General features: G+C 43.4%; 1 protein-coding gene across 1 annotated transcript in view; it reads right to left on the minus strand.

Moving 5' to 3' along the window:
• pcca (propionyl-CoA carboxylase subunit alpha) overlaps positions 1-25212 on the minus strand; it is a 426732-nt gene that overhangs the window by 247002 nt on the left and 154518 nt on the right. Inside the window, exons 8-10 of the mRNA XM_055636654.1 lie at positions 16989-17025; positions 15295-15373; positions 365-467 (exon numbers count right to left, since the gene is read on the minus strand). Coding sequence (XP_055492629.1) covers positions 365-467; positions 15295-15373; positions 16989-17025 — 219 coding nt within the window. The remainder of the gene's footprint in view (positions 1-364; positions 468-15294; positions 15374-16988; positions 17026-25212) is intronic.

Consider the following 25212-nt stretch of genomic DNA (forward strand, 5'->3'; position numbering starts at 1 on the left):
TGTTTTCAAGTATCCTCATGAGAGCAGTTTTGTGTTGCTTTTGAATGTTCTTATAAGGAACCTGAATGTATTGTATAAATTCAGTACACGCTCAAAAGTCTAACTGGCAAAACCTCTACCTTATCTAAGGTACACAAAAATGCCGGAGAAACTCAGCGGGTGCAGCAGCATCTATGGAGCGAAGGAAATAGGTGACGTTTCGGGTCGAAACCCTTCTTCAGACTGAACCCTTCTCTACCTTATCTATCTTGGTTGGCTTTGAAATCTTGCTCCACGGATGATAGAACAGACTTTCAAACAAACAGATTTGACCATAAGCCTCTCTGAACAGAATTTTCAATTGGGGAAGTTTGAACTTATTAACCTGAATCTCAATGTGCCGAGGATTATCAATGAACTTCTCAATCAAGAGGCGATCATCTCCAAAACTTGAGGCAGCTTCCTGTGATGAAAATCTAAATCCTTCCCTAGAAAGGGAAACAAATTAAGAGAGAGGAGTTTTAGTTCATACTTTCGCATTTTGAATTAATTTAAAAAATCATTACACGTACAACTCCACAGGTTTTATTTATTTTCGGTTATATTATATTCATTGGTTAAATGTAAATCAATTATATGCTTTATACGTTACAATACTGGATATGTATCTGTATGCCAAATTGACAATGCCATTGGGATTCAAGCAGCGTAGCAGCAAATCTGGTGCTTCCAATTGAGAAGATTTCTGGAAGTTCTGCATTTATCTCCTTTTGCTTCTCCGACAACCAAAGTTTAATAAAATTAATTTCAATCTCCCTGCAGACTCAGTATGCAACTTAGATCTTACAAATGGGACGGCACAGTGGCGCAGTAGTAGAGTTGCTGCCGTATAGCGCTTACAGCACCAGAGACCCGGGTTCGATCCCGACTACGAATGCTGTCTGTACGGTGTTTGTACATTCTCCCTGTGACCGCTTGGGTTTTCTCCGAGATCTTCAGTTTCCTCCCACACTCCAACGACGTACAGTTTGTAGGATAATTGGCTTGGTATAAATATAAATTGCCGCTGTGCTTGGTGCAGTCTCGGTGTGCCGAAGGGCCTGTTTCCTTGCTGTATCTCTAAACAAAAAAAACTGAACTAAATCAGCAGATGCTCGGGTGTTATGATCCTGGATATCTCTGACTTCAACTGTGCTGCAGGAAATTGCTGCAACTCATGTCGGCACCACTCGACGAGGGTTGCCCTGATTCAAATCCCACTCCAGAAAAAGAGAGCACAAAATATTGGCTGATACGCCAGTGCCAAGAGGGTGTTCGGTGACCAGAGTTGCTATTTTTCCACTGTGATGTCAAATTGAAGCATTTTCTGTACAAAGTGGTGGATAAGTGCACGCATGCGCTTGCATGTGTGTTTTCTCATTTATTATATTGTTTACCGTGTACTATGTTTACATATTCTGTTGCGCTGCTGCAAGTAAGAATTTCATTGTTCAATCTGGGACATATGACAATAAAACACTCTTGACTCTCTCTCAGATCCCATGATACCATTTGAAGAGAAGGAACATTCTCTCCAATGTCCAGACATATTTGTATCCCTCAGTCAATATTACTAAAGCAGATGATATTACCAATATCACAGTGCTGCTTATGGAGATTGCTATACAGTAAAATGGCTGTCATATTTCCTGCGTCATATTTATGTAATTGACTGTGAGCCACTCACGGTGTCCTGAAACTGGAAATGATTTGAACATCAATCTGCGGGATAAATCTCCCTTTTACTAAATAAAATTAAAATAGTGTATTGATTTAACTTGCTTCTTAAAATGGAAGTCAAGAAGCATATTTTTTTTGATAGCCCATATCAATATCCACAGTATCGAACTGTTTAATGCGCATTTCAATAAATAATTTAATGCTTGATCCAGGCTTTTGGTGTATATTTTCCTTTGTTCAATAGTACAGACAAGAGTCACTAGTATTAATGAATGAGAATCGAGCTGGATATAGGTAAGCATTGCTCATTCATCATAATTTATTCTCTAATCCTCACTCAAACCTGCCCACAAACATTTGAATCAAACAGTTGAGTAACACTCAACCACAAATGCAATTCAACTGGAACCACATTTCCAGATGACTGCCTCTAAATGATGCTAATGCTTTTCTTTTTTTTTTAAGCTGGAATGTTTAGGGAACTATTTGATATTAATCCTTAACTGCTTAATTTGAGAGGTAAAAATAAAACCACAGGCACACCACAATTCTAATACATACCAGTTTTATATATTTGAAGGTTATGTTTAATTTCAGTACTTCAGAATGTTTCTTCCACATTTTAAATTTAAACATTAATCTGCTCTATACGATATATTCATTTTTTTCTATCCCCAATGCCAAGGAACTGGATGGCCCTTCAAAGCACTAAACTTTCAATACACTCATGCTGATAATCATAGTAGTGCAATTTTGGGAAAGATGAAAAAATTATTGCTTTTTGCAATAATAATTGTATTGTAATCCTAGAAAATGTATTACGATTCCTTCATTCATACCCCTGTGCTTGCAAATCCAAATGGGGTATTTTGATATGAAACAGTTACATGTTAGAATTCTCACCCATTACGTCCCAATACATCCAACTGTACTGCAACATCTTTTCACCATTAAAGTTCTGTAAGTTTTCCAATTTAATTGCTCCTGCATTGGCAGTAATAGCATCAGCTGCCTCGATCTTAAATTCTGAAATTCCCTCCTTATAGAAACATAGAAACATAGAAACATACCTCTTCCCCCTCTTTGCTCCTTTAAGATGCTCCTTAAAACATCACTTTTCAATCAACTTTTTAGTCACCTTGATATCTCTTTGTGTGGTTCAATGCAGAAGTTTGTTTGCTAACCATCTTGTGAAGTATGTTGAGATATTTAACAATGGACATAATTACCACTCACTGACCAATAGATTGATTAATTATTTAATTCAATAGTTAAGGGACTCTCATTAGCAGCAATGTTTTATTTCTTTTTACATCTTTCTCACATGGAAGCTGGTGAGGTCAGATGCGAAGTCCGACAAGGGGAGGAGAAGTGGGATGGAAAAGGTGACAAAGAGAGAGTGACCCTGAGTGGACCAGCAGGAGTGGGAAAGGAAGACAAGGGGTGTGGATGGCCAGAAATTAGAAAATTCAATGCTCACATTGTTGGCTACCCAAGTGCAAATGAGTGGGCAAATGTTTGGCAGATGCAGTATAATGTGGATAAATGTGAGGTTATCCATTTTGGTGGCAAAAATAGGAAAGCAGACTATTATCTAAATGGTGGCCGATTGGGAAAGGGGGAGATGCAGCGAGACCTGGGTGTCATGGTACACCAGTCATTGAAGGTAGGCATGCAGGTGCAGCAGGCAGTAAAGAAAGCGAATGGTATGTTAGCTTTCATTGCAAAAGGATTTGAGTATAGGAGCAGAGAGGTTCTACTGCAGTTGTACAGGGTCTTGGTGAGACCACACCTGGAGTATTGCGTACAGTTTTGGTCTCCAAATCTGAGGAAGGACATTATTGCCATAGAGGGAGTGCAGAGACGGTTCACCAGACTGATTCCAGGGATGGCAGGACTGTCTTATGAAGAAAGACTGGATAGACTTGGTTTATACTCTCTAGAATTTAGAAGATTGAGAGGGGATCTTATAGAAACTTACAAAATTCTTAAGGGGTTGGACAGGCTAGATGCAGGAAGATTGTTCCCGATGTTAGGGAAGTCCAGGACAAGGGGTCACAGCTTAAGGATAAAGGGGAAATCCTTTAAAACCGAGATGAGAAGAACTTTTTTCACGCAGAGAGTGGTGAATCTCTGGAACTCTCTGCCACAGAGGGTAGTTGAGGCCAGTTCATTGGCTATATTTAAGAGGGAGTTAGATGTGGCCCTTGTGGCTAAGGGGATCAGGGGGTATGGAGAGAAGGCAGGTACGGGATACTGAGTTGGATGATCAGCCATGATCATATTGAATGGCGGTGCAGGCTCGAAGGGCCGAATGGCCTACTCCTGCACCTAATTTCTATGTTTCTGTGTTTCTAATATGAGGTGCTGTTCTTCTTATTTTACATTTGGCCTCACCCTGGCAGTCATGGACGGTTAGGTCTGTATGGGAATGGGGAGAGGATTTGAAATGATAAAGCAAAGGATCTCAAGAGAGCTAATGCGGATATAGCACTATTACTCTGCAAATTGATCATCTGGTATATACATGGTCTCATCAATGTAGAGGATGCCACATTGCAACCATTGAATGTAATAGATCATGTTAGAGGAGATGCATGCAAAACTCAGCCTCACCTGTAAAGACGGGTTAGGTTACGAGAGAGGCAATGTCCATCTACTCATCACACCTTCCTAATCTGATTCCTCCTATCGCCCTAAGGCTCTGTCTCTAACCCTCCCCCTGCCCTCTCCCACCTGGTTTCCAGCCGATGTCTCAATACACACCCCTCCCTTCCCCCACCTAATTCAGTCTGCCCAACATGTTCTGTTTAGTTTAGTTTATTGTCACGTGTACCGAGGTACAGTGAAAAGCTTGTGTTAGGTACTAACCAGTCATCAGAAAGACAATACATGATTATATTCAGTCCTAGCATCACCAAAGAGGTAGATAGTAGTTCAGCACTGCTCTCTGGTTGTGGTAGGATGATTCAGTTGCCTGATAACAGCTGGGAAGAAAATGTCCCTGAATCTGATGGTGTGCGTTTTCACACTTCTATACCTTTTGCCTGATGGGAGAGGGGAAAGAGGGAGTGGCCAGGGTGCGAGTCATCCTTGGATAGGTAGGTTCATACGGTAGGTTCTGTACAGTATGGTACCATACCTACATACGGTACATATATAATCTATTAGCTTCCAGCTCATCCCTCCCTTTCAACTATACTGGCTATCTTCCATCTGCACTCTCAGTTCTGGTGCAGGGTCTCGAGCTGAAATGTCGACCATTCCTTCACCTCCCCAGATGCTGCTTGACCTATCACATTCCGCAAGCAGTTTGTTTTGTGCTCCATATTCCAGCATCTGCATTTTGTTGTGACATTGTCCACGGAAGATATCAGGAAGTTCTTCTTCACCACACCAAAAGCCAGTGGAACATAAATTCGTCCTCAGTCACGTGCTAAATGTACATATTTAATGGCTGCTGCACATTGACCTTCATTTTTAATATTCAATACCACTGACTTCAAGCCACTATGGGCAATGTTCATAATTTCATTAGTTACAGGAGCAGAATTAGGCCATTCAGAACATCAAGTCTACATCGCCATTCAATCACGGCAGATCTCTTTTCCTCTCAGCCCCATCCTCCTGCCTTCTCTTCATACACCCTAACTAATCAAGAATGTGTCCATCTCTGCCGTAAAAATATCCATTGACTTGGCCACTAGTGGTTGCTTTAAAGATCACTACTAATGTTTTACTCGGAAACGTCCCCGACAAAAAGCTCTGGAGAATGGTTTCAATTGAAAAATTAAAAACTAGGATTAACTGATGCTTGGTAGCAAGTGAAGGGTTATAGAGTCAATGGCTGGTAAGTGAAATGTATTCTACAGATCAGCTTTAACCTAATGGAAAATAAAAATGCACATAAGGGTCAGTAAAGCCCTTCCCTGCTCCTGTGGCTATGGTCGAGACGGGGATTTGTTTCAGATTTCTCGGCAAGGAACTTAGCCTCTTCCAGTTGCATAAAATGTAATGGTTCCAAGTAGGATCTCAATTGGCAAAGAACCACTTGGCTCCCTTATTATGCTGGGGATTACAGGTCAGATCCCACTGCAGCACTTAACTGGGAAAAGCAGAACGACATTTCAATGAAATAATAAGCGAGTGCAATATCTGAAGGGAAATGTCACCCTGCAGACATCTGTTCCGGTCAATCTAAAGGACTTGAAAATTGGCTGTCCTTTGAAAGACCACACTTGAGCAAGTAATTAATTAACCCTAAAGCACTCTAGGACATCTTGAGAATATAGAAGGGCTTCTGTACACTATAATTTCCTCTTCTTTCTTAAGAAAGGAACGTTCATGCAGCAGTACGGAAAGTGCAAACAAGTTAGCAGTAAGCCCGAGTCAATTGCTCATCAGTGAACACGGTACAGAAGACTGAAGGACTGACGTTTCCACTGGAGGAACTGGGTCCTGCAAAATAAAGGGCAGTGACAAAAATAGTGTGTAGTAAAAATTGTAGGAAGGAAATAAAAGTAAAATAAACTAGAACACGAGCATCTGAAAAAATCAATTGTAGGAAATATTGCAAGGACCATTCAGAGTGAAAAATAAAAAAGTAGACCATAAAGATATGCAAGGTCCACAAAAGGATAATATTACTGTTATTATTTATTCTGCCCATCCAGTTCAATACGGTTATAGCTCCAAGAAATGCCAATCAGTAACCAGCAAATTGGGAGTGTCAGATGCTTAATGTTTATACTATGATCGGATAAATATCAGATTCTCAGGATGTTAGGTAAATTGATCAAATAAAATGCACCACCTCTGCATTAAGGACATACTCTGCACAGAATTATTGAGGATACTTTTACCACAACTTTTCAGGTGATGAACTGGAAAAGGATTAAGTCGCAAACTAAGTATACACATCATGCACGGTATATTAAATGTATTGTCTTTTGCATAGTCAAACAACCACTGAGGGTTAACAGGCATGACTTATCAAACAAAATTTGACACCGAGACATAGAAATTAATTCAAAGAGGAATGTTTTAAGCACATCTTAAAGAAGAGAGAATTTGGGGTTTAGAAAGAAAATTTTACTGCTTAGGACATCAATTGCTGGAGGCAAACCATTGTGATCAGGAACCCAGATGTAGAGTGTTACCATTGACTTGATCAACAGGGAGCAAGAATGTGGTGACCTAGTCAGTTCTTCATTTGGTGGTTTGAAATAAAATGACTCGCATTAAATTAATTAAAAGGAAAAATATAGGTGTGATTCGAGACGTTAATTCCACAACTTTATCTCATCACAATCTACAAACTATGGATGGTATTAAAGTAACAAATGCTGAATATAATACATTAACACAATATTAACCCAATAGCATTTTCCACACAGAAGATTGTGGGTATATGAAACAAGCTGCCAGAGGAAGTATTTGAGGAAGGTCAATAACAACTTTGAAAAGGCTTTTGGCTTTTGGTGCATTGATAGGAAAGGTTCAGAGGATTATGGGCCTAACGTGGGCAGGTGGGACTTGTGTAGACATGGCATCTTGGGCTGAAGGACCTATTTCCATGCTGTGTGACTGTTTTTGCTATTCCAAACCAGAGTGGATATGATTGAGTAATACCCATCAAGTCAGACCACCACTCAGCTTGCATGTGAGAGAGATTCATTTGTGCGGAACCATCTTCCAGTCACTGTATTTTTCTGGAGAAATTATCTAGCTGTTATTAGAATTTCTAGTTTCAGTCAAGTTCCATTTCTTCTCCCTTTGATTTTGTACAATAGACTGTCTACTGCAAAATTGCTCTAAAAGAGGACCTCAAGCCACTGAATGACAGAAAGGAGAGCAGTGAGGGTTATTTCCTCAAATATACAAGCTTCATTTCAGTTTGATGACAGACAGCATTCCAACCTTGTTAAAATTCACCAGATAAATATCAAGAAACATTTATCCAATAAGTTATCTAAGCGCATAAAATATTCATCAGCAACAGCTTGCTTATCTTTGTAGGTGCAAGGGGAAATTGTTACACTGGGTAGGCCTAATGCAGGGCAATGTTATCAATTCTGGGTCCCACGTTTTGGGAAGGATATCACTGTCTTGCTGATAATGCAGAGTGGGTAGACTCAATTTTGCAGTGAATTTTCTGTGAAATATTTCAGGGAAAATGAAAAAATGAGTTTCTAACAAACAGTTAGAAAGTGTAAATGAAAGATATTTGCTTTTGGCAGGAGAATCACTATTCAGAGAATATTCAGCTGGCAAAAATTCTCTAAAGCCCCTGTCCCACTTAGGCAATTGTTTTGGCAACTACAGGCGACTAGGCTATCGCCACATGGTCGCGGCGTGACACCTGTATGGTCGTGAGTAGTCTCCTCAAGTCGCCTAAAGAGGCGTAACGTTTTTCTGGTCGCCGCTGGATTTTGAAATGTTCAAAACTTTTCAGCGACTGTGGGCTTCTCCTGTCTTCTCCTGTCGTAGGATGTCGCAGGTTGTCGCCAGGTGCTGACTACGGTGAATTCCATTGGCGACTACCTACGTCAACCTACGTCAACCGGCGACAGGTACCGGCGACTGAATTGTCTTCAATTGTCTTCAGTTGTCGCAGACAGGTTCAGCATCAGTTCCTGTGGATTTGTGGGTAACTAATGTTATCCCACTGTTTAAGAAAGGCGGGGGAGAAAAAACAGGGAATTATAGACCAGTTAGGTGGTGGGGAAGATGCTGGAGTCAATTATAAAAGATGAAATAGCGACACATTTGGATAGCACTAACAGGGTCGGTCCGAGTCAGCATGGATTTATGAAGTGGAAATCATGCTTGAATAATCTTCTGGAATTTTTTGAGGATGTAACTAGGCAAATGGACAAGGGAGAGCCAGTGGATGTAGTGTACCTGGACTTTCAGAAAGCATTTGATAAGGTCCCACATAGGATATTAGTGGGCACAATTAGGGCTCATGGTATTGGGGATACTGTGCTGACATGGATAGAAAATTGGTTTGCAGACAGGAAATAAAGAGTAGGGATTAACAAGTCCCTTTCAAAATGGCAGGCAGTGACTAGTGGGGTACTGCAAGGCTCGGTGCTGGGACCGCAGCTATTTACAATATACATCAATGATTTAGATGAAGGGATTCAAAGTAACATTAGCAAATTTACAGATGACACAAAGCTGGGTGGCAGTGTGAACTGTGAGGAGGATGCTATGAGAATGCAGTTGAGCGAGTGGGCAGATGCAGTTTAATGTGGATAAATGTGAGGTTATCCACTTTGGTAGCAAAAACAGGAAGGCAAATTATTATCTAAATGGTGTCAAGTTGGGAAAAGGGGAAGTACAACGGGATCTGTGGGTCCTTATTCATCAGTCAATGAAAGTAAGCATGCAGGTTCAGCAGGCAGTGAAGAAAGCAAATAGCATGTTGGCCTTCAGAACAAGAGGAGTTGAGTATAGGAGCAAAGAGGTCCTTCTGCATTTGTATAGGGCCCTAGTGAGACCACACCTGGAGTATTGTGTGCAGTTTTGGTCCCCTAATTAATAGACAATAGGTGCAGGAGTAGGCCATTCGGCCCTTCGAGCCAGCACCGCCATTCAATGTGATCATGGCTGATCATCCCCAATCAGTACCCCGTTCCTGCCATCTCCCCATATCCCCTGACCCCGCTATTTTTGAGGAAGAACATTCTTGCTATTGAGGGAGGGCAGCGAAGGTTTACAAGGTTAATTCTCGTGATGGCGGGACTGTCATATGCTGATAGAATGGAGCGGCTTGGCTTGTCTACTCTGAGAGAATGGAGCAGCTGGGCTTGTATGAGAGGGGATCTTATTGAAACATATAAGATTATTAAGGGTTTGGACACGCTAGAGGCAGGAGACATGTTTCCGATGTTGGGGGTGTCCAGAACCTGGGGCCACAGTTTAAGAAAAAGGGGTAAGCCATTTAGAACGGAGACGAGGAAATACTTCTTCACACAGAGAGTTATGAGTCTGTGGAATTCTCTGCCTGGAAGGGCGGTGGAGGCCGGTTCTCTGGATACTTTCAAGAGAGAGCTAGATAGGGCTCTTAAAAATAGCAGAGTCAGGGGATATGGGGAGAAGGCAGGAATGGGGTACTGATTACGGATGATCAGCCATGATCACATTGAATGGCGGTGCTGACTCGAAGGGCCTACTCCTGCACCTATTGTCTATTGCGGGTCGTAGCTTGTCACGGGTGGAGGTAGGTTGACTTTGGTTGTGTGGTCGTAGGTTGTCGTAGGTGTGGACGTAGGTGGACGTCCTGATAGGTCACCAGTTGTCGGTAGCTTGTCGTAGCTTGTGATAGACATTGTCGTAGGGGGGGGGTTCCAGTCGCCGCCTTTCCGGCGACCTGCTACGATTGTGACAGTCGCCGGCAGTCGGCAAAAAAATCACCTAAGTTGGACAGGCCTGTAACTCTAAATAGGCAACCATTTTAATACCGATATTCTGTGCATGAAGCACATAAAGATATTTCCCTGGTGTTGCCTTTTCTCAGTTGGCTGATTCCTTATTGGGGGAGAAAATGGAAGTCGAGGTATAAAAATAAATGGATTTGCTTAGACTGTTTTCCCTGTAGTTTAAGAGGCTGAGGGGTGGCATAATGGAGGTTTATAAAACAGGAGGATCATAGATATGGTATCTATGATCATCGTCCTTTTACCCCAATGAGAAGTCTAAAGGGCCTGTCCCACCAGCATGCGATTACATGCGTCAAGCAAGACCAAACGTGGTCGCTTGAGGCGTACGGCCTCGCGGGGCTGGTCCCACTACGAACCGCGGAGGCGTGTGGATTGTGCGGGGCTGGTCCCGACATCATACTCACCAATCAGCTGGGCAGGAGGTGGCCGACTGAATTTGGACGTCGCACGGCGTCTGGCGGTGACGTCATCGCGCAACGCCACGCGCTAGGCGTACGCCGTCTAGACGCTGCGTACGATGTCAAGACACTGCGTACGCCCGTCGAGACGTTGCGTACGCCCTCAATGCGCCTGCGGGCCGACAGGCCGTTGTCACGCGGGATTTTCGGACAGTGCAAGATTTTTGGAGCCCCGCATGATGTCGGGACCAGCCCTGCACAACTTCACAAGTGGGACGCCTCCGGCGATCGAAGTGGCGTCCGATCGCATACTATCGCATGCTAGTGGGACAGGCCCTTAAAACTAGAGGACTTGGTTTAAGTTGAGGGAGAAAAGATTTAAGAGCGTTCTGAAAGGCAACTTTATCAGAGAATGTTGGGTTAATGGAATGAGCTGCCAGAAGAAGCGGTTGAGGCAGATACAATTACAATGTTTAAAAGACATTTTGACAGGAAGGTTTTGAGGCAGATGGGCTAAATAGCACTCACAACTGTACAGTCACATTTGGCTCCAACTCTAGCTACAAGTTTGCAGCTGACACAATTGTGGTGGGCCAAATCACAAACAACGATGAGTACAGGATGGAGAATTTAGTAACATGGTACCCTGACAATAATCACAATCACAATAATACTTTATTAGCCAAGTATGTTTTGCAACATACGAGGAATTTCATTTGCCAAGTCAGTCATACAAATAAAGAGCAATGAATACATTTTAACATAAACATCCTCCACAGTGACTCCTTCACATTCCTCACTGTGATGGAAGACGAAAAGAGGTTCAAATCTCTCCCATGGTCGGGGGCCTCGAGCCTTCCGTTGACGGGACGATCTTGACTCCCGTAGCCGGCGGTCGGGCCCTCCGCACCAGTGTAATCAGCTCCTGAATCGGGGGGATGTCAGCTCCCTCGTGCCGATGATCGGAACCCGGGCCGGGGCTGGTCAGACTTCTGCGTCGTTGGAGGTCCCGACTAGCCTCTCCCAAGACTGCGAGCCATTGATGGTAAGTCTGCAGGCCGCTGTTGGAGCAATCCCGGGCAAGGGATCGTCTCCGATGTTAAGTCCACGCCCCGCGGTGGGGCACAAAGTCAGTCCGTGGAGGCCTCCATCTCCATCTTCAGCAGAGCGACCGGAGATGTGACCCGGAAAACAATCGCATCTCCGGCAAGGTAAGAAACTGAAAAAAAGTTTCCCCCTCCCCACATAAAACAAACCGGAGAACATTTACACAGACTTTTAACACACACTAAAAATAAAAAAAATAAAACTACTGTTGGCAGGGCTGCCAATCGTGCTGCACTCCTAATCCTTCTCTCAGTCAGCAAGACGAAGTAGCTAATTAACTTCAGGAAGGGTAGTGGAGTACACGCCCCAATCAGCATCAACAGTGTTGAAGTCGAGATGGTTGAGAGCTCCACGTTCCTTGGCATTAATATGACCAATGATCTGTCACGGAACAACCACATTGATACGACAGCTAAGAAGGCATACCATTGCCTCTACTTCCTGAGAAGACTAAGGAAATTTGGCATGTCTCCAATGACTCTTACAAATATTAACAGATGCACCATAGAAAGCACACTGTTGGGTTTCATCACAGCTTGATTTGAAGAGAATTCTGCTCAAGATCGCAAGAAATTGCAGAGAGAGGGAGATCCAGTCCAGTCCAGACCAGATTTCCCACTATTGATTCTATCTACACTTCATGCTGCAGCCATCACAAGCAAAGACTTGTCCAAACCCTTTCATCTCCCTGTTCCTGTCCAGCAGTGAGTACAGAAGCTTGAAAGCGTGCACCACCAAACTCAGGAACAGTTTTTTCCCCTCTGTTATCCATAAGCTAGGGCAGTGGCGGACTGGCCAGGGTGTCAGCTTGCGCGATGGCAAGTGGGCCCCTGATGAAGTGGGCCCCTATATCAAGTGGGCCCCTATATCAAGTGGGCCCCCTTTGTCTCCTGGTAACTAATATTTTTAGACCCAGTCCACCACTGAGCTAGGGTACTGTCTGAATCACCACTCCATTATGGGCACTACAATGTTCTACTTGAGTCTGACCTAATTATTTGTATAATATATCTGATCTATTGGGATAGCATGCAAAACAAAGTGTTTTACTGTACCTCAGTACATGTGACAATAATAAACCTACACCTAAACCTAAAAGGTTTGAAAGTTGCTGTCAATTCAAGTCAAGTCTATTCGTCACATACACATACGAGATGCGCAGTGAAATGAAAAGTGGCAATGCTCGCGGACTTTGTGCAAAAATAACAAACAAACAAACAACCAAACAAACTACAAACAGAATGTAACAGAATCACATATTCTTTTACACATTAAATATTGTGGGAGGAAGGAAAAAGGGAAAAAGCAGTAGAGTGGTCCAGTAAAGTTAGTCCCTGGTGAGATAGGAGTTTACAGTCCTAATGGCCTCTGGGAAGAAACTCCTTCTCAACCTCTCCGTTCTCACAACATGGCAACAGAGGCGTTTGCCTGACCGTAGCAATTGGAACAGTCCGTTGCAGGGGTGGAAGGCGTCTCCCATGATCTTATTGGCTTTGGAGTTGCAGCTCCTGATGTATAGTTCCTGCAGGGGGGCGAGTGAAGTTCCCATAGTGCGTTCGGCCAAACACACTACTTTCTGCAGAGCCTTCTTGTCCTGGGCAGAGCAATTCCCAAACCAGATTGTAATATTTCTGGACAAGATGCTTTCCACAGCCGCTGAGTAGAAGCACTGGAGGATCCTTGGAGACACTCTGAATTTCCTCAATTGCCTGAGATGGTAAAGGCGCTGCCTTGACTTACTCATGAGTGCTGAGGCGTGTGATGTCCATGTCATATCCTCAGAGATGTGGACTCCCAGGTATTTAAAACAGCTCACCCTATCCACAGTATCCCCATTTATCCTCAATGGAGTGTACGTCCTCGGATGATGTGCCCTCCTAAAGTCCACGATCAGCTCCTTAGTTTTTTTGATGTTCAAGAGGAGGCTGTTGTCCTGACACCAGAGTGCCAGATCAGCCACCTCCTCCCGGTAGGCCTTCTCATCGTTGTCTGAGATCAGGCCCACCACCACAGTGTCATCAGCAAACTTGATTATAGAGTTGGAGCTGAACCTAGCCACACAGTCATGTGTGTACAGGGAGTACAATAGGGGGCTGAGGACGCAACCCTGGGGGGATCCTGTGCTCAGGGTGAGGGACTTCGATGTATTCCCTCCCATCTTGACTACCTGGGGCCTGGCGGTGAGAAAGTCCAGGGCCCAGGCACACAGGGGGGTGTTGAGCCCCAATTCCAGTAGCTTCTCGGCCAGTCTGGTGGGGACTATCGTGTTGAAGGCTGAACTGAAGTCTATGAACAGCATCCTCACGTAGCCCCCCTTCTGGCTGTCAAGATGAGAGAGAGCGGTGTGCAAAACCTGGGAGACCGCATCGTCCGTGGATCTGTTTGGACGGTTTGCGAATTGTAACGGGTCCATGTTGCGAGGGAGGAAGGTGCAGATGTGTTTCTTGACCAGCCTCTCAAAGCATTTCATGACTACCGAGGTGAGGGCCACCGGACGGTAGTCATTCAGACAGGCTGGGGAGGCATTTTTTGGTACCGGTACAATTATGGATTTTTTGAAGCAGGCAGGGACCACAGACTTGTCCAGGGAGAGGTTGAATATTGTAGTGAGCACCATAGCTAGCTGCGTAATACAGGACTTGAGTACTCGCCCCGAGATGCCATCGGGGCCTGCAGCTTTCCTCGTGTTCATCCGTGTCAGAGCCCTCCTCACATCGTGCTTGGACAGCGAGAATGTGTGCACATTCCTCCCCTCAGCTTCGTTAGCAAAGAAGTACGTCATGTTAGACACAAAAAGCTGGAGTAACTCAGCGGGACAGGCAGCATCTCTGGAGAGAAGGAATGGGAGCGTTTCGGGTCAGAATAAGGGAAACGAGAGATATAGACTGTGATGTGCAGAGATAAAGATCAATGAATGAAAGACATGCAGAGTATTTACATCACTATGAAAATAGACACAACATTCTGGATTATCTCAGCGGGACAAGCAGCATCTCTGGAGAAAAGGAATGGGAGATGTTTTGGTTCGAGACTCTTCTTCAGACTGGTCTAGATAAAACACTTTTATAATCAACTAAAATGTATAGTTCATTTGATGGCAAAAGTTATATATTAGTTTGAAAAAAATTAAAATCACTTAGTGATTAATTTAATTTGGTCTGGCACCAACTAGTTTGCCACGTATTAGATAATGAGCACAAATGGTGTTGGTTTGGTTGCAGTGTTTGCATTCCTCCTCACAAGATAGGTGTTGCCTCCTCCTATTTTTCACACTTCTCCCCAGGATTAGAGAGGGCTAGGTATCACAAATGGAGCATCTGGCTCCAAGTGGGTCTACGTAAACAGTAGCAAAGAGGAGTGAATGACATTCCAATGAATCTAGCAAACAAACGGGGCTTCACTGGTTGTTTGCTTTAGCAGCACCCTCTCAAGCAAATGAAACGAAAACAACTGGCCTGCCGTGCTCTGTTTACGCTGACTGTCTGCCTCAGCCAGTGCTTCCAACACTTACACCTCTAGGTCAACAAAAAGTTCTGCAATCCAAACTTTCACTTTTCATCATTGCCAGTACGAAAATGGTAACGCATAATATAACTTCAATGAGTTCACATTGGGATTCTTATTGTTTCTGACCATGGCCTTACCTGGTCTCGTTATCGTCCCAGGCTATTCTCATGCCTTTCCCACCACCTCCTGCTGAAGCCTTGATCATGACGGGATACCCTAGCAGCAGGAAACAATTAGATATGTTTTCACTTTGATCACGTGAGCGTGACAGCTGACCATATGCCCAACAATGCTCAAGGCAACTGGTTCGCTGAAAACAACCTTCACATGCTTTCCTGTGCGTTGTTGCTACTTTCATCAAGAGCCGCATCGCAAAGTCAATATGTCAACTTCAGTAATATAACATGGTGAAACTTTGCAGGATTATTCCATGTACATTAGGCTCACTGCAGTTACATTGATTATTGTCAGACAACTCACTCTCTTTCCTCATCCCACTCAAAAGAAAATAGTCATTAAAAAAATAGAACAAACAAGGGACAAAATGAAATGTTAGTTCCGGCTTAAATTATTAAAGAATAGCAAAATGAATGACATCTTTGTACTTTGTAACTATGTGCATTTAAGGGGAAATCGAGAAAAGAAATGAGAGAGAATGGAATTCACAAAGGCAAAATAAATAGGACTTCTTGACAGGGTGAGCTAAAGATGGTTGGGTGACGGTTCAGATGGAACATAGCCACTGGCACAGACCTGTTGGGATGAATGGGTGTTTCCATTATACAATAATGAATCCAGTTGATATTATAGTGTTATTAGCCTCTTGTCAAGTGAACAGGAATTTTACATGATAAGATAGCAAATCTGCATGCAAATGCGTGTTTTTTTTTGATGGGGGAGAGCAAGGCTGCCAACAGGTCACCCTGGACAATTCTTTCAAATCGTCTCGTGACCAGTTACAAAGGAGAACCTTAAGGTTGCTCTGTCAGACCAGAAGTAATGTCTCTCTGCTGGAGACAGATTGAGGAAAGAAAAGACAGTAACAACAAAGTAAGCAAGAAAAAATACAGCTAAAATTATATTGAATAATTAAAAGGTTTACTCAACAAAAGAAAATAACGGAACAAATCTTTCACATGTGTATCTCCATTCCATTTATCCTTCTCCAAGATTATATCACTAAACTTCATGACAGTAATTGTAATAGATATGTTATACACACACATTCATAGTTACATACAGTAAACTCTCGTTTATCCAGAATTTGCATCCTAAATTCTCATGGAACCAGCAAATATTTCACAGCATATTAAGCAACTGCTTGATTATGCAATTATATTTCAAGTGTTATGTAAAATAGGTACGAAAAGATAGTTTCAGATTATTTACATTCATAAATAAGAGTAGTGTAGTTGTAGTCTGATTAACAGTAACATCCTCTGAAAATATGGCATTTCATGTATTAGTGAGTGCAGTCATTTAATTTAATTTTGCTGTATTTTACATTAACATTGTTTAGCACTAAAATATAGTTACAGTGTAAAGCATTATTGTTTGAAGGGTAAACATATGGTAAATAGTTTTCATATTCAATGTTTATGCGAAGAATACTAGTGTGTGATGAGCAGTAATATTTTGGGGGAGATTGTCCAACAAGTGGCAGATTCTTGCAGCCAATAAAACCATTGGCTCCAATCCAACTACAACCCACCCACCCCAACCGCCACCACCGCTCCATTCCCCATAGGCGCCGGATGGCTCAGAATACAATGTGTTGCTTACATAATCTAACAATAAAATAGTGGCATGTTAAAAAAAACTAATATTTTACCTATTTCTCTGGCAATTTTGACGGCTTCATCAACATTCTGTGAGAGAAGAAAATATGAACAACATTAATCTTGGTCACCTCTGTCCTTTCTTCCCAAAGCACACATAAAACACTACTGACAGACTTTAGGATAAGTTTACAAAACCCCCCCTGCCATCTAGTTCAAAAGAAAACAAATTTAATTCCATAATTGGAGACAAACCTTCTCCTGTTGTTCTTATTTTGGGGTGGTAGGAGTGAAAATATTATTTTTTAATATTTATGAGATAATTTGTGCATTCAGTTTAATAGTTCCTTCTAATTTTGTATAAACAACAGATTTCTGATTTCAATTCTAATGAATACTGTAAACTAAGGAAATAAATGACAGTAACTTTAGCAAAGATATGATTTTTCAGATTGAAAAATATCAAATTTAATAGGTCGTAGTTATAAAATGTAAATCAGTCTTTCCATTATCTGACTATTTAAGTTTTTAACAATTTTAACATCTGCAAATACTGTGTAGTCCTTTTAACTGACAGTAGGGGGAGAGAACTATCCACGGTTATAACTAACCCATGTGTTTATAGGGTCCCGAAGAGTCTCAGTCATCAAAGACAAATAAATTCAGACGAGAAATCATACTTGAAGCCATTATCAGTCATGAATTTATAGAGCTGTACAGCATGGAAACAGGCCCTTCGGCCCACCTTGTCCATACGACCAAGTTGGCATACTGCTGGTTTGCACGTCAGCAATTTAATTGTTTTCCTCCCCCCACCCACCTTCCAACACATCCCACCCCTAAAACAGTCTCTTGCTTTCATGTTCTCATTTTGGTCGAATATTAACATCTACGTAAAATTACACAACCATTATAAGAAAGCAGCAAAATAAAAATCCATATTAACTGCATAAAATCGTGTTTTGTTTTATTGTTTGCTCACCACAGGGGTATGAAAACAAAAAATACAACTGTATTCTTGCGTTGCTTCAATATTAAATGAAAAAAAAAACGAGAACTCTAACATTCTAGACAAAGTGTTTCTGTCTTTATTAACTGGGTTTTGCACATTTCTGAAGGAAATTCTGGATTGCATTTTTATTAGGAAGAAAAAAAAACACCAGAGCAGCAAAAAGTTGGAAAGGATCATGGAAGAGAGTAATGTCTGGGAACCACCAACTGCTGCTATATGTGGCTCAAGCTACAGGGGTTGACTTATGAAACATTAAAATGAAACTCGATAGTTTTTAAAGCTGAGCGCACACTATCCTTTAACAACTAGATAACAGCTGATGATTATTAGTCTTTGACAAAATAATCTGTAAAGCAAAAGTAAAGATTGCATAGGACCAAAACTGAAAATCCTTTATAAAAACATATATTGAATATATGTGAAGCAGCAGCAAGGAAGCGTGGGGTGGGGGTGGGGAAGTTGGCAAAAAATTTAATTTCCTTTCATTAGTTTGTCTGCTCCACAAATCAGCGCTTGTTAAGCTCAAAGCAAATCTGAAAGGAGTATCTGTTTAAGATCTTATGTTTTTGCAATAGCCGTGATTGTTAAATGGTATTTTTTCCAAAGAATAATTATCTTCAGGGTAAAACAAAATTTGTTTTAATAAGACCTGGGCTCACTAAACTCACCGGCTACCTTTGGTTCCACAAAAACGAAATACCGTCCATCATTTTTAGCAGAAAGAACCAAAGAAAGAATCAAAGGAGTAATTTAGGCATGTTTGTGGTTTCCACACATTGAGTTTCAAGTGCCTTTGTTCAACCTGATGACAGTTATGCGAGAATACTTTGCCTTAATAGCCACTCTGTCAGGAAGTGTTAAACCAGTCAAATGCAGACAATTAGAGCCTCTTGAACTCAATGCATGAAGAGTAAAGGCTGATGTTGTACCACCATTTATAGTTAAGTGGAGACACTTTGCATTGTCCTTACAGTTTTAATTTGCAACTTTACATTGACATTCTGGTTAAATAAGCAATGTTTCACTTGTTTGAATGAGCTCCAGATAGGCAGAAAAAGTGTTGATGTGTTAAACATCCAAGAGGAAATGCAGAAATTTTACCATAGGTAAAGGATTAAACTTCTCTTTTGGCAAGACATAACAACAGTTCAACATTGCAACATGCCAGTTTGACTCTGCTATATATACATAACTAAAACTCTGATCATGTTATCTTCCAGTTTGTGCGTTTTTTCTCTTTGATAAAAATCGCGATAGCGATACGATATTTCGCCAGTTCACTCAATGTTCTCCTGTGCTGGCATTGCACCGTTTTATTCCGATCGGTTGAATGTCGTAAAAGTTAACGAGGTTTAAAAAATCTTTAAAATCGATCACTTCTCCTGCTGTTCAGCGCCGCACGGATTAGTCTCTTCCCATCACTCAACGTGACGGTCCGCCCCTTCCTGCGCCATCCCGTCTTTACTGGAGCTGAAGAAGGCCGGCGGAGGTTTCCAACCGGACACAATGATTGGAGGGACCCCAAGCAGCCCAGCCCCAAGCAAAGCAACCCAGCACAGTCCAGCGTGGGAGACCCAGCCCGGCCCATAGTTGGAGTCAGAGACCCAGCCCACCCCGGAGTCAGAGATGTCAACCAAACGGAAAGCGGAGACCCTGATCCTGGCGAAGGAGAGCGACCAGTGACCAGCGCCCGCTGTGAGTCCCCATCGCACCGCCAATTCCAGCCACTACCCCTCTGGTCCTCACTGGTTCCTTTCCCCCCCCCCCACCCACATGCCTCCCCCCCCCCCCCCCACCCCCCCTACAACATCCTTGTCCACATATTTCCCGCCTCCACAAACCACCCCTCGCCCCCTCAACCCCCCACCCCAACCGCCCCCACAACAACCCCCTGCCCCCCACACACCCCCCCCACCCACACACCCCCCCCCACACACCCCCCCACACCCACCCACCCACACCCCTCCCCCACCCCCACACCCCCCCACACCCCCCCCCCCCCCCCCACCCACACACACCCCCCTCCCACACATGAAGAGGAGGGGGAGGGAGTGCTCGGGGATGAGGGGAAATGAGCCGCGCCAGCACAGTTAGGGGCTATGAGTGAGTGGTGGAATATATGATATAGTTGGGATCACGGAGACATGGCTCCAGGGTGACCAAGGCTGGGAGCAGAACATCCAGGGATATTCAAAATTCAGGAGGGATAGTCAGAAAGGGAAATGAGGTGGGGTAGCGTTGCTGGTTAGAGAGCAGATTAACGCAATAGAAAGGAAGGACATTAGCTTGGAGGATGTGGAATCGATATGGGTAGAGCTGCGAAACACTAAGGGGCAGAATACGCTAGTGGGAGTTGTGTACAGGCCACCTAACAGTAGTAGTGGAGTTGGGGATGGCATCAAACAGGAAATTAGAAATGCGTGCAACAAAGGTAAAACAGTTATAATGGGTGACTTCAACCTACATATAGATTGGGTGAATCAAATTGGCAAGGGTGCTGAGGAAGAGGATTTCTTGGAATGTATGCGGGATAGTTTTCTAAACCAACATGTAGAGGAACCAACGAGAGAGCAGGCTATTCTAGACTGGGTATTGAGTAATGAGGAAGGGTTAGTTAGCAGTCTTGTTGTGCGTGGCCCCTTGGGCAAGAGTGACCATAATATGGTTGAGTTCTTCATTAGGATGGAGAGTGACATTGTTAATTCAGAAACAAGGGTCCTGAGCTTAAAGAAAGGTAACTTTGAGGGTATGAGATGTGAATTGGTCAAGATAGACTGGCAATTGATTCTTAATGGGTTGACGGTAGATATGCAATGGAAGGCATTTAAAGACTGCATGGATGAACTACAACAATTGTTCATCCCAGTTTGGCAAAAAAATAAATCAGGGAAGGTAGTGCATCCGTAGATAACAAGGGAAATCAGGGATAGTATCAAAACAAAAGATGAAGCGTACAAATTAGCCAGAAAAAGCAGCCTACCAGAGAACTGGGAGAAATTCAGAGTCCAGCAGAGGAGGACGAAGGGCTTAATTAGGAAAGGGAAAATAGATTATGAAAGAAAACTGGCAGGGAACATAAAAACTGACTGCAAAAGCTTTTTATAGACATGTGAAGAGAAAAAAGATTAGTTAAAACAAATGTAGGTCCCTTGCAGTCAGAAACAGGTGATTGATCATGGGGAACAAGGACATGGCAGACCAATTGAATAACTACTTTGGTTCTGTCTTCACTAAGTAAGACATAAATAATCTGCCGGAAATAACAGGGGACCGGGGGTCAAATGAGATGGAGGAACTGAGTGAAATCCAGGTTAGCCGGGAAGTGGTGTTAGATAAATTGAATGAATTAAAGGCCGATAAATCCCCAAGGCCAGATAGGCTGCATCCCAGAGTACTTAAGGAAGTAGCCCCAGAAATAGTGGATGCATTAGTGATAATTTTTCAAAACTCTTTAGATTCTGGAGTAGTTCCTGAGGATTGGAGGGTAGCTAATGTAACCACACTTTTTAAAAAGGGAGAGAGAGCAAAAACGGGGAATTACAGACCAGTTAGTCTAACGTCGGTAGTGGGGAAACTGCTAGAATCAGTTATTAAAGATGGGATAGCAGCACATTTGAAAGTGGTGAAATCATTGGACAAAGAGCATGGATTTATGAAAGGTAAATCATGTCTGACGAATCTTATAGAATTTTTCGAGGATGTAACTAGTAGAGTGGATAAGGGAGAACCAGTGGATGTGTTATATCTGAACTTTCAGAAAGCTTTCGACAAGGTTCCACATAAGAGATTAGTATACAAACTTAAAGCACACGGTATTGGGGGTTCAGTATTGATGTGGATAGAGAACTGGCTGGCAGACAGGAAGCAAAGAGTAGGAGTAAATGGGTCCTTTTCACAATGGCAGGCAGTGACTAGTGGGGTACCGCAAGGCTCAGTGCTGGGACCCCAGCTATTTACAATATATATTAATGATTTGGACGAGGGAATTGAAGGCAATATCTCCAAATTTGCGGATTACACGAAGCTGGGGGGCAGTGTTAGCTGTGAGGAGGATGCTAGGAGGCTGCAAGGTGACTTGGATAGGCTGGGTGAGTGGGCAAATGCATGGCAGATTCAGTATAATGTGGATAAATGTGAGGTTACCCACTTTGGTGGCAAAAACAGGAAAGTAGACTTATATCTGAATGGTGGCCGATTAGGAAAGGGGGAGATGCAAAGAGACCTGGGTGTCATGGTACACCATTCATTAATAGTAGGCATGCAGGTGCGGCAGGCAGTGAAGAAGGCGAATGGTATGTTAGCATTCATAGCAAAAGGATTTGAGTAAAGGAGCAGGGAGGTTCTACTGCAGTTGTACAGGGTCTTGGTGAGACCACACCTGGAGTATTGCGTACAGTTTTGGTCTCCTAATCTGAGGAAGGACATTCTTGCCATAGAGGGAGTACAGAGAAGGTTCACCAGACTGATTCCTGGGATGTCAGGACTTTCATATGAAGAAAGACTGGATAGACTCGGTTTGTACTCGCTAGAATTTAGAAGATTGAGGGGGGATCTTATAGAAACTTACAAAATTCTTAAGGGGTTTGGACAGGTTAGATGCAGGAAGATTATTCCCGATGTTGGGGAAGTCCAGAACAAGGGGTCACAGTTTAAGGATAAGGGGGAAATCTTTTAGGACCGAGATGAGGAAAACATTTTTCACACAGAGATTGGTGAATCTCTGGAATTCTCTGCCACAGAAGGTAGTTGAGGCCAGTTCATTGGCTATATTTAAGAGGGAGTTGGATGTGGCCCTTGTGGCTAAAGGGATTAGGGGGTACGGAGAGAAGGCAGGTACAGGATACTGAGTTGGATGATCAGCCATGATCATATTGAATGGCGGTGCAGGCTCGAAGGGCCGAATGCCCTACTCCTGCACCTATTTACTATGTTTCTATGTTTCTATTGCATTGGGGAATGGGTTGCGTTGGGGGACCAGGCCTCCTGTGTAACTGAGACCCAACTGGTCCCACTTAGTCGAGTAGTAATATAAACTACAAGAGCACATTCAGCCCATCATGCCCATGCCTCTTACCTGAACTCTCTAATTACCCTGATTCCATATTTCCCATACTCCCAGTTTGTCACCAAAGGCCTAGTACATATTTTTCTCTCAATAACCAATATTTCTGCCGTCCTTTCAACATTTACTTTGCTGATTATAAACTGCAATGTGTAAAATCATTTTGTCCACAATCCCAGCTGTTTTTTGACAATTATATTATTTCAGTAACTTATGATTACTGAATCTCCTGCCACTGGTAAAGATATATATACCATCCTAATTCTAAACACCGTCCAAAATCATGTTTTCATCTCCCTGCATCTCTCCATAACTACAACAGCCTGGTCATTATCCTCCCGTGCTCTGCGGTTGATCTCCATTTGACAGAGTGTGTTTCCTCCCACATTCCAAAAGATGTGCAAGTTGTTAGGGTAAAACCCATTGTAATGTGTGTGTGTGTGTCTCTTAACACGTTCCGTGCGGCAGGGTATTTAGCGGGTTCTAGCGCAGCTTTAGAGATGCAGCACGGAAACAAGCCCTTCGGCCCAGCGAGGCGATGCCCGTAAGCACTAGCACCATCCTACACACACTCAGGACAAATTCAAATAACCTGGAAACTTGGAGTGTGGGAGGAAACAAGAGCACCCGGAGAAAACCCACGCAGGTACAAACTCCGTACCGACAGCACCTGTAGTCAGGATGGAACCCGGGTCTCTGGCTCTGTGAGGCAGCGACTCTACCGCTGCACCACTGTGCCGCTGCTCCTGTGTTGCAAAGTCACGTAGTGCAGGGTGGTAGCGCAATTAGGGGACAATGTTCACGCATAACACTGTTGGCCATCCACTGCATCCTGACCTATCGCCAGCCGTCTTGACTATGTCTTGCCACTGGATCCAGATAGGCCGGGACGAGAGAGTGAGGCTGACGATTTGCGCAACTCTCCCTTACTTTAATCCAAGTCAAGCGCAAGTCATGACTTCAGGACCTGTACAGCCCAACTGGACGAAGTAAGATCACCACAGGAGCGCGTGTAGCTGAGAAGAAGCTCAGAAGAAACGCAAGGCTCAAGCCACTTCAGCTTTCCTGTGCCCCATATGCGGCGAGCCTTCCAGGCCAGGATTGGTCTCACCAGTCACCTCTGGACTCACAAACAAAAACACTGAAGGCATGGTCTTCTTCGACTACGAAGGACGAACAACAACATCAGTGTGTGTGTGAGTGTGTGTGTGTGTGTGACATTTTTTTCCCCATGGCCCGTACAAATGTGCCAAATATACAATGTGGCCCTCATGCTGAAAAGAGGGGGAGAGGGAGGAGGGAGAGAAAGAGAGAGAGAGAGAGAGAGAGAGAGAGAGAGAGAGAGAAAGAGAGAGAGAGAGAGAGAGAGAGAAGAGAAAAGAGAGAGAGAGAAAGAGAGAGAGAGAGAGAGAGAGAGAGAGAGAGAGAGAGAGAGAGAGAGAGAGAGAGAGAGAGAGAGAGAGAGAGAGAGAGAGAGAGAGAGAGAGAGAGAGAGAGAGAGAGAGAGAGAGAGAGAGAGAGAGAGAGAGAGAGAGAGAGAGAGAGAGAGAGAGAGAGAGAGAGAGAGAGAGAGAGAGAGAGAGAGAGAGAGAGAGAGAGAGAGAGAGAGAGAGAGAGAGAGAGAGAGAGAGAGAGAGAGAGAGAGAAAGAGAGAGAGAGAGAGAAGAGAGAGAGAGAGAGAGAGAGAGAGAGAGAAAGAGAGAGAGAGAGAGAGAGAGAGAGAGAGAGAGAGAGAGAGAGAGAGAGAGAGAGAGAGAGAGAGAGAGAGAGAGAGAGAGAGAGAGAGAGAGAGAGAGAGAGAGAGAGAGAAGAGAAAGAGAAAGAGAAAGAGAAAGAGAAAGAGAAAGAAAAAGAGAAAGAGAGAGAGAAAGAGAAATCGCAGCGCAGGAGAACGCCGATTAAGCTGGCAAAAAATCGTAGCGCTATCGCGTAACGATTTTGAGCAAATAGAATGACCGCGCAACCGGAAGATAACAAGATCAGAGCTTTAGTGATGTATAGATGTTCAAACACGCTTAGAATTCAACGATACATTGTATGCTACAGGAAAACAGCGTAAAAGCTAGACTACATAGATAATTTGTTCAAAGGACTGATTTGGACATGACAGGCTGAATGGCCTCCTGCAGTGCTCAATAATTCTGTTTATTCGATAACTGGATGACACGGATCTGTATCTATGCGAGGCTAATTGAACAAAGAG

This window comes from Leucoraja erinacea, chromosome 6, assembly GCF_028641065.1.
Source record: "Leucoraja erinacea ecotype New England chromosome 6, Leri_hhj_1, whole genome shotgun sequence".
Lineage (NCBI taxonomy): Eukaryota > Metazoa > Chordata > Chondrichthyes > Rajiformes > Rajidae > Leucoraja > Leucoraja erinaceus.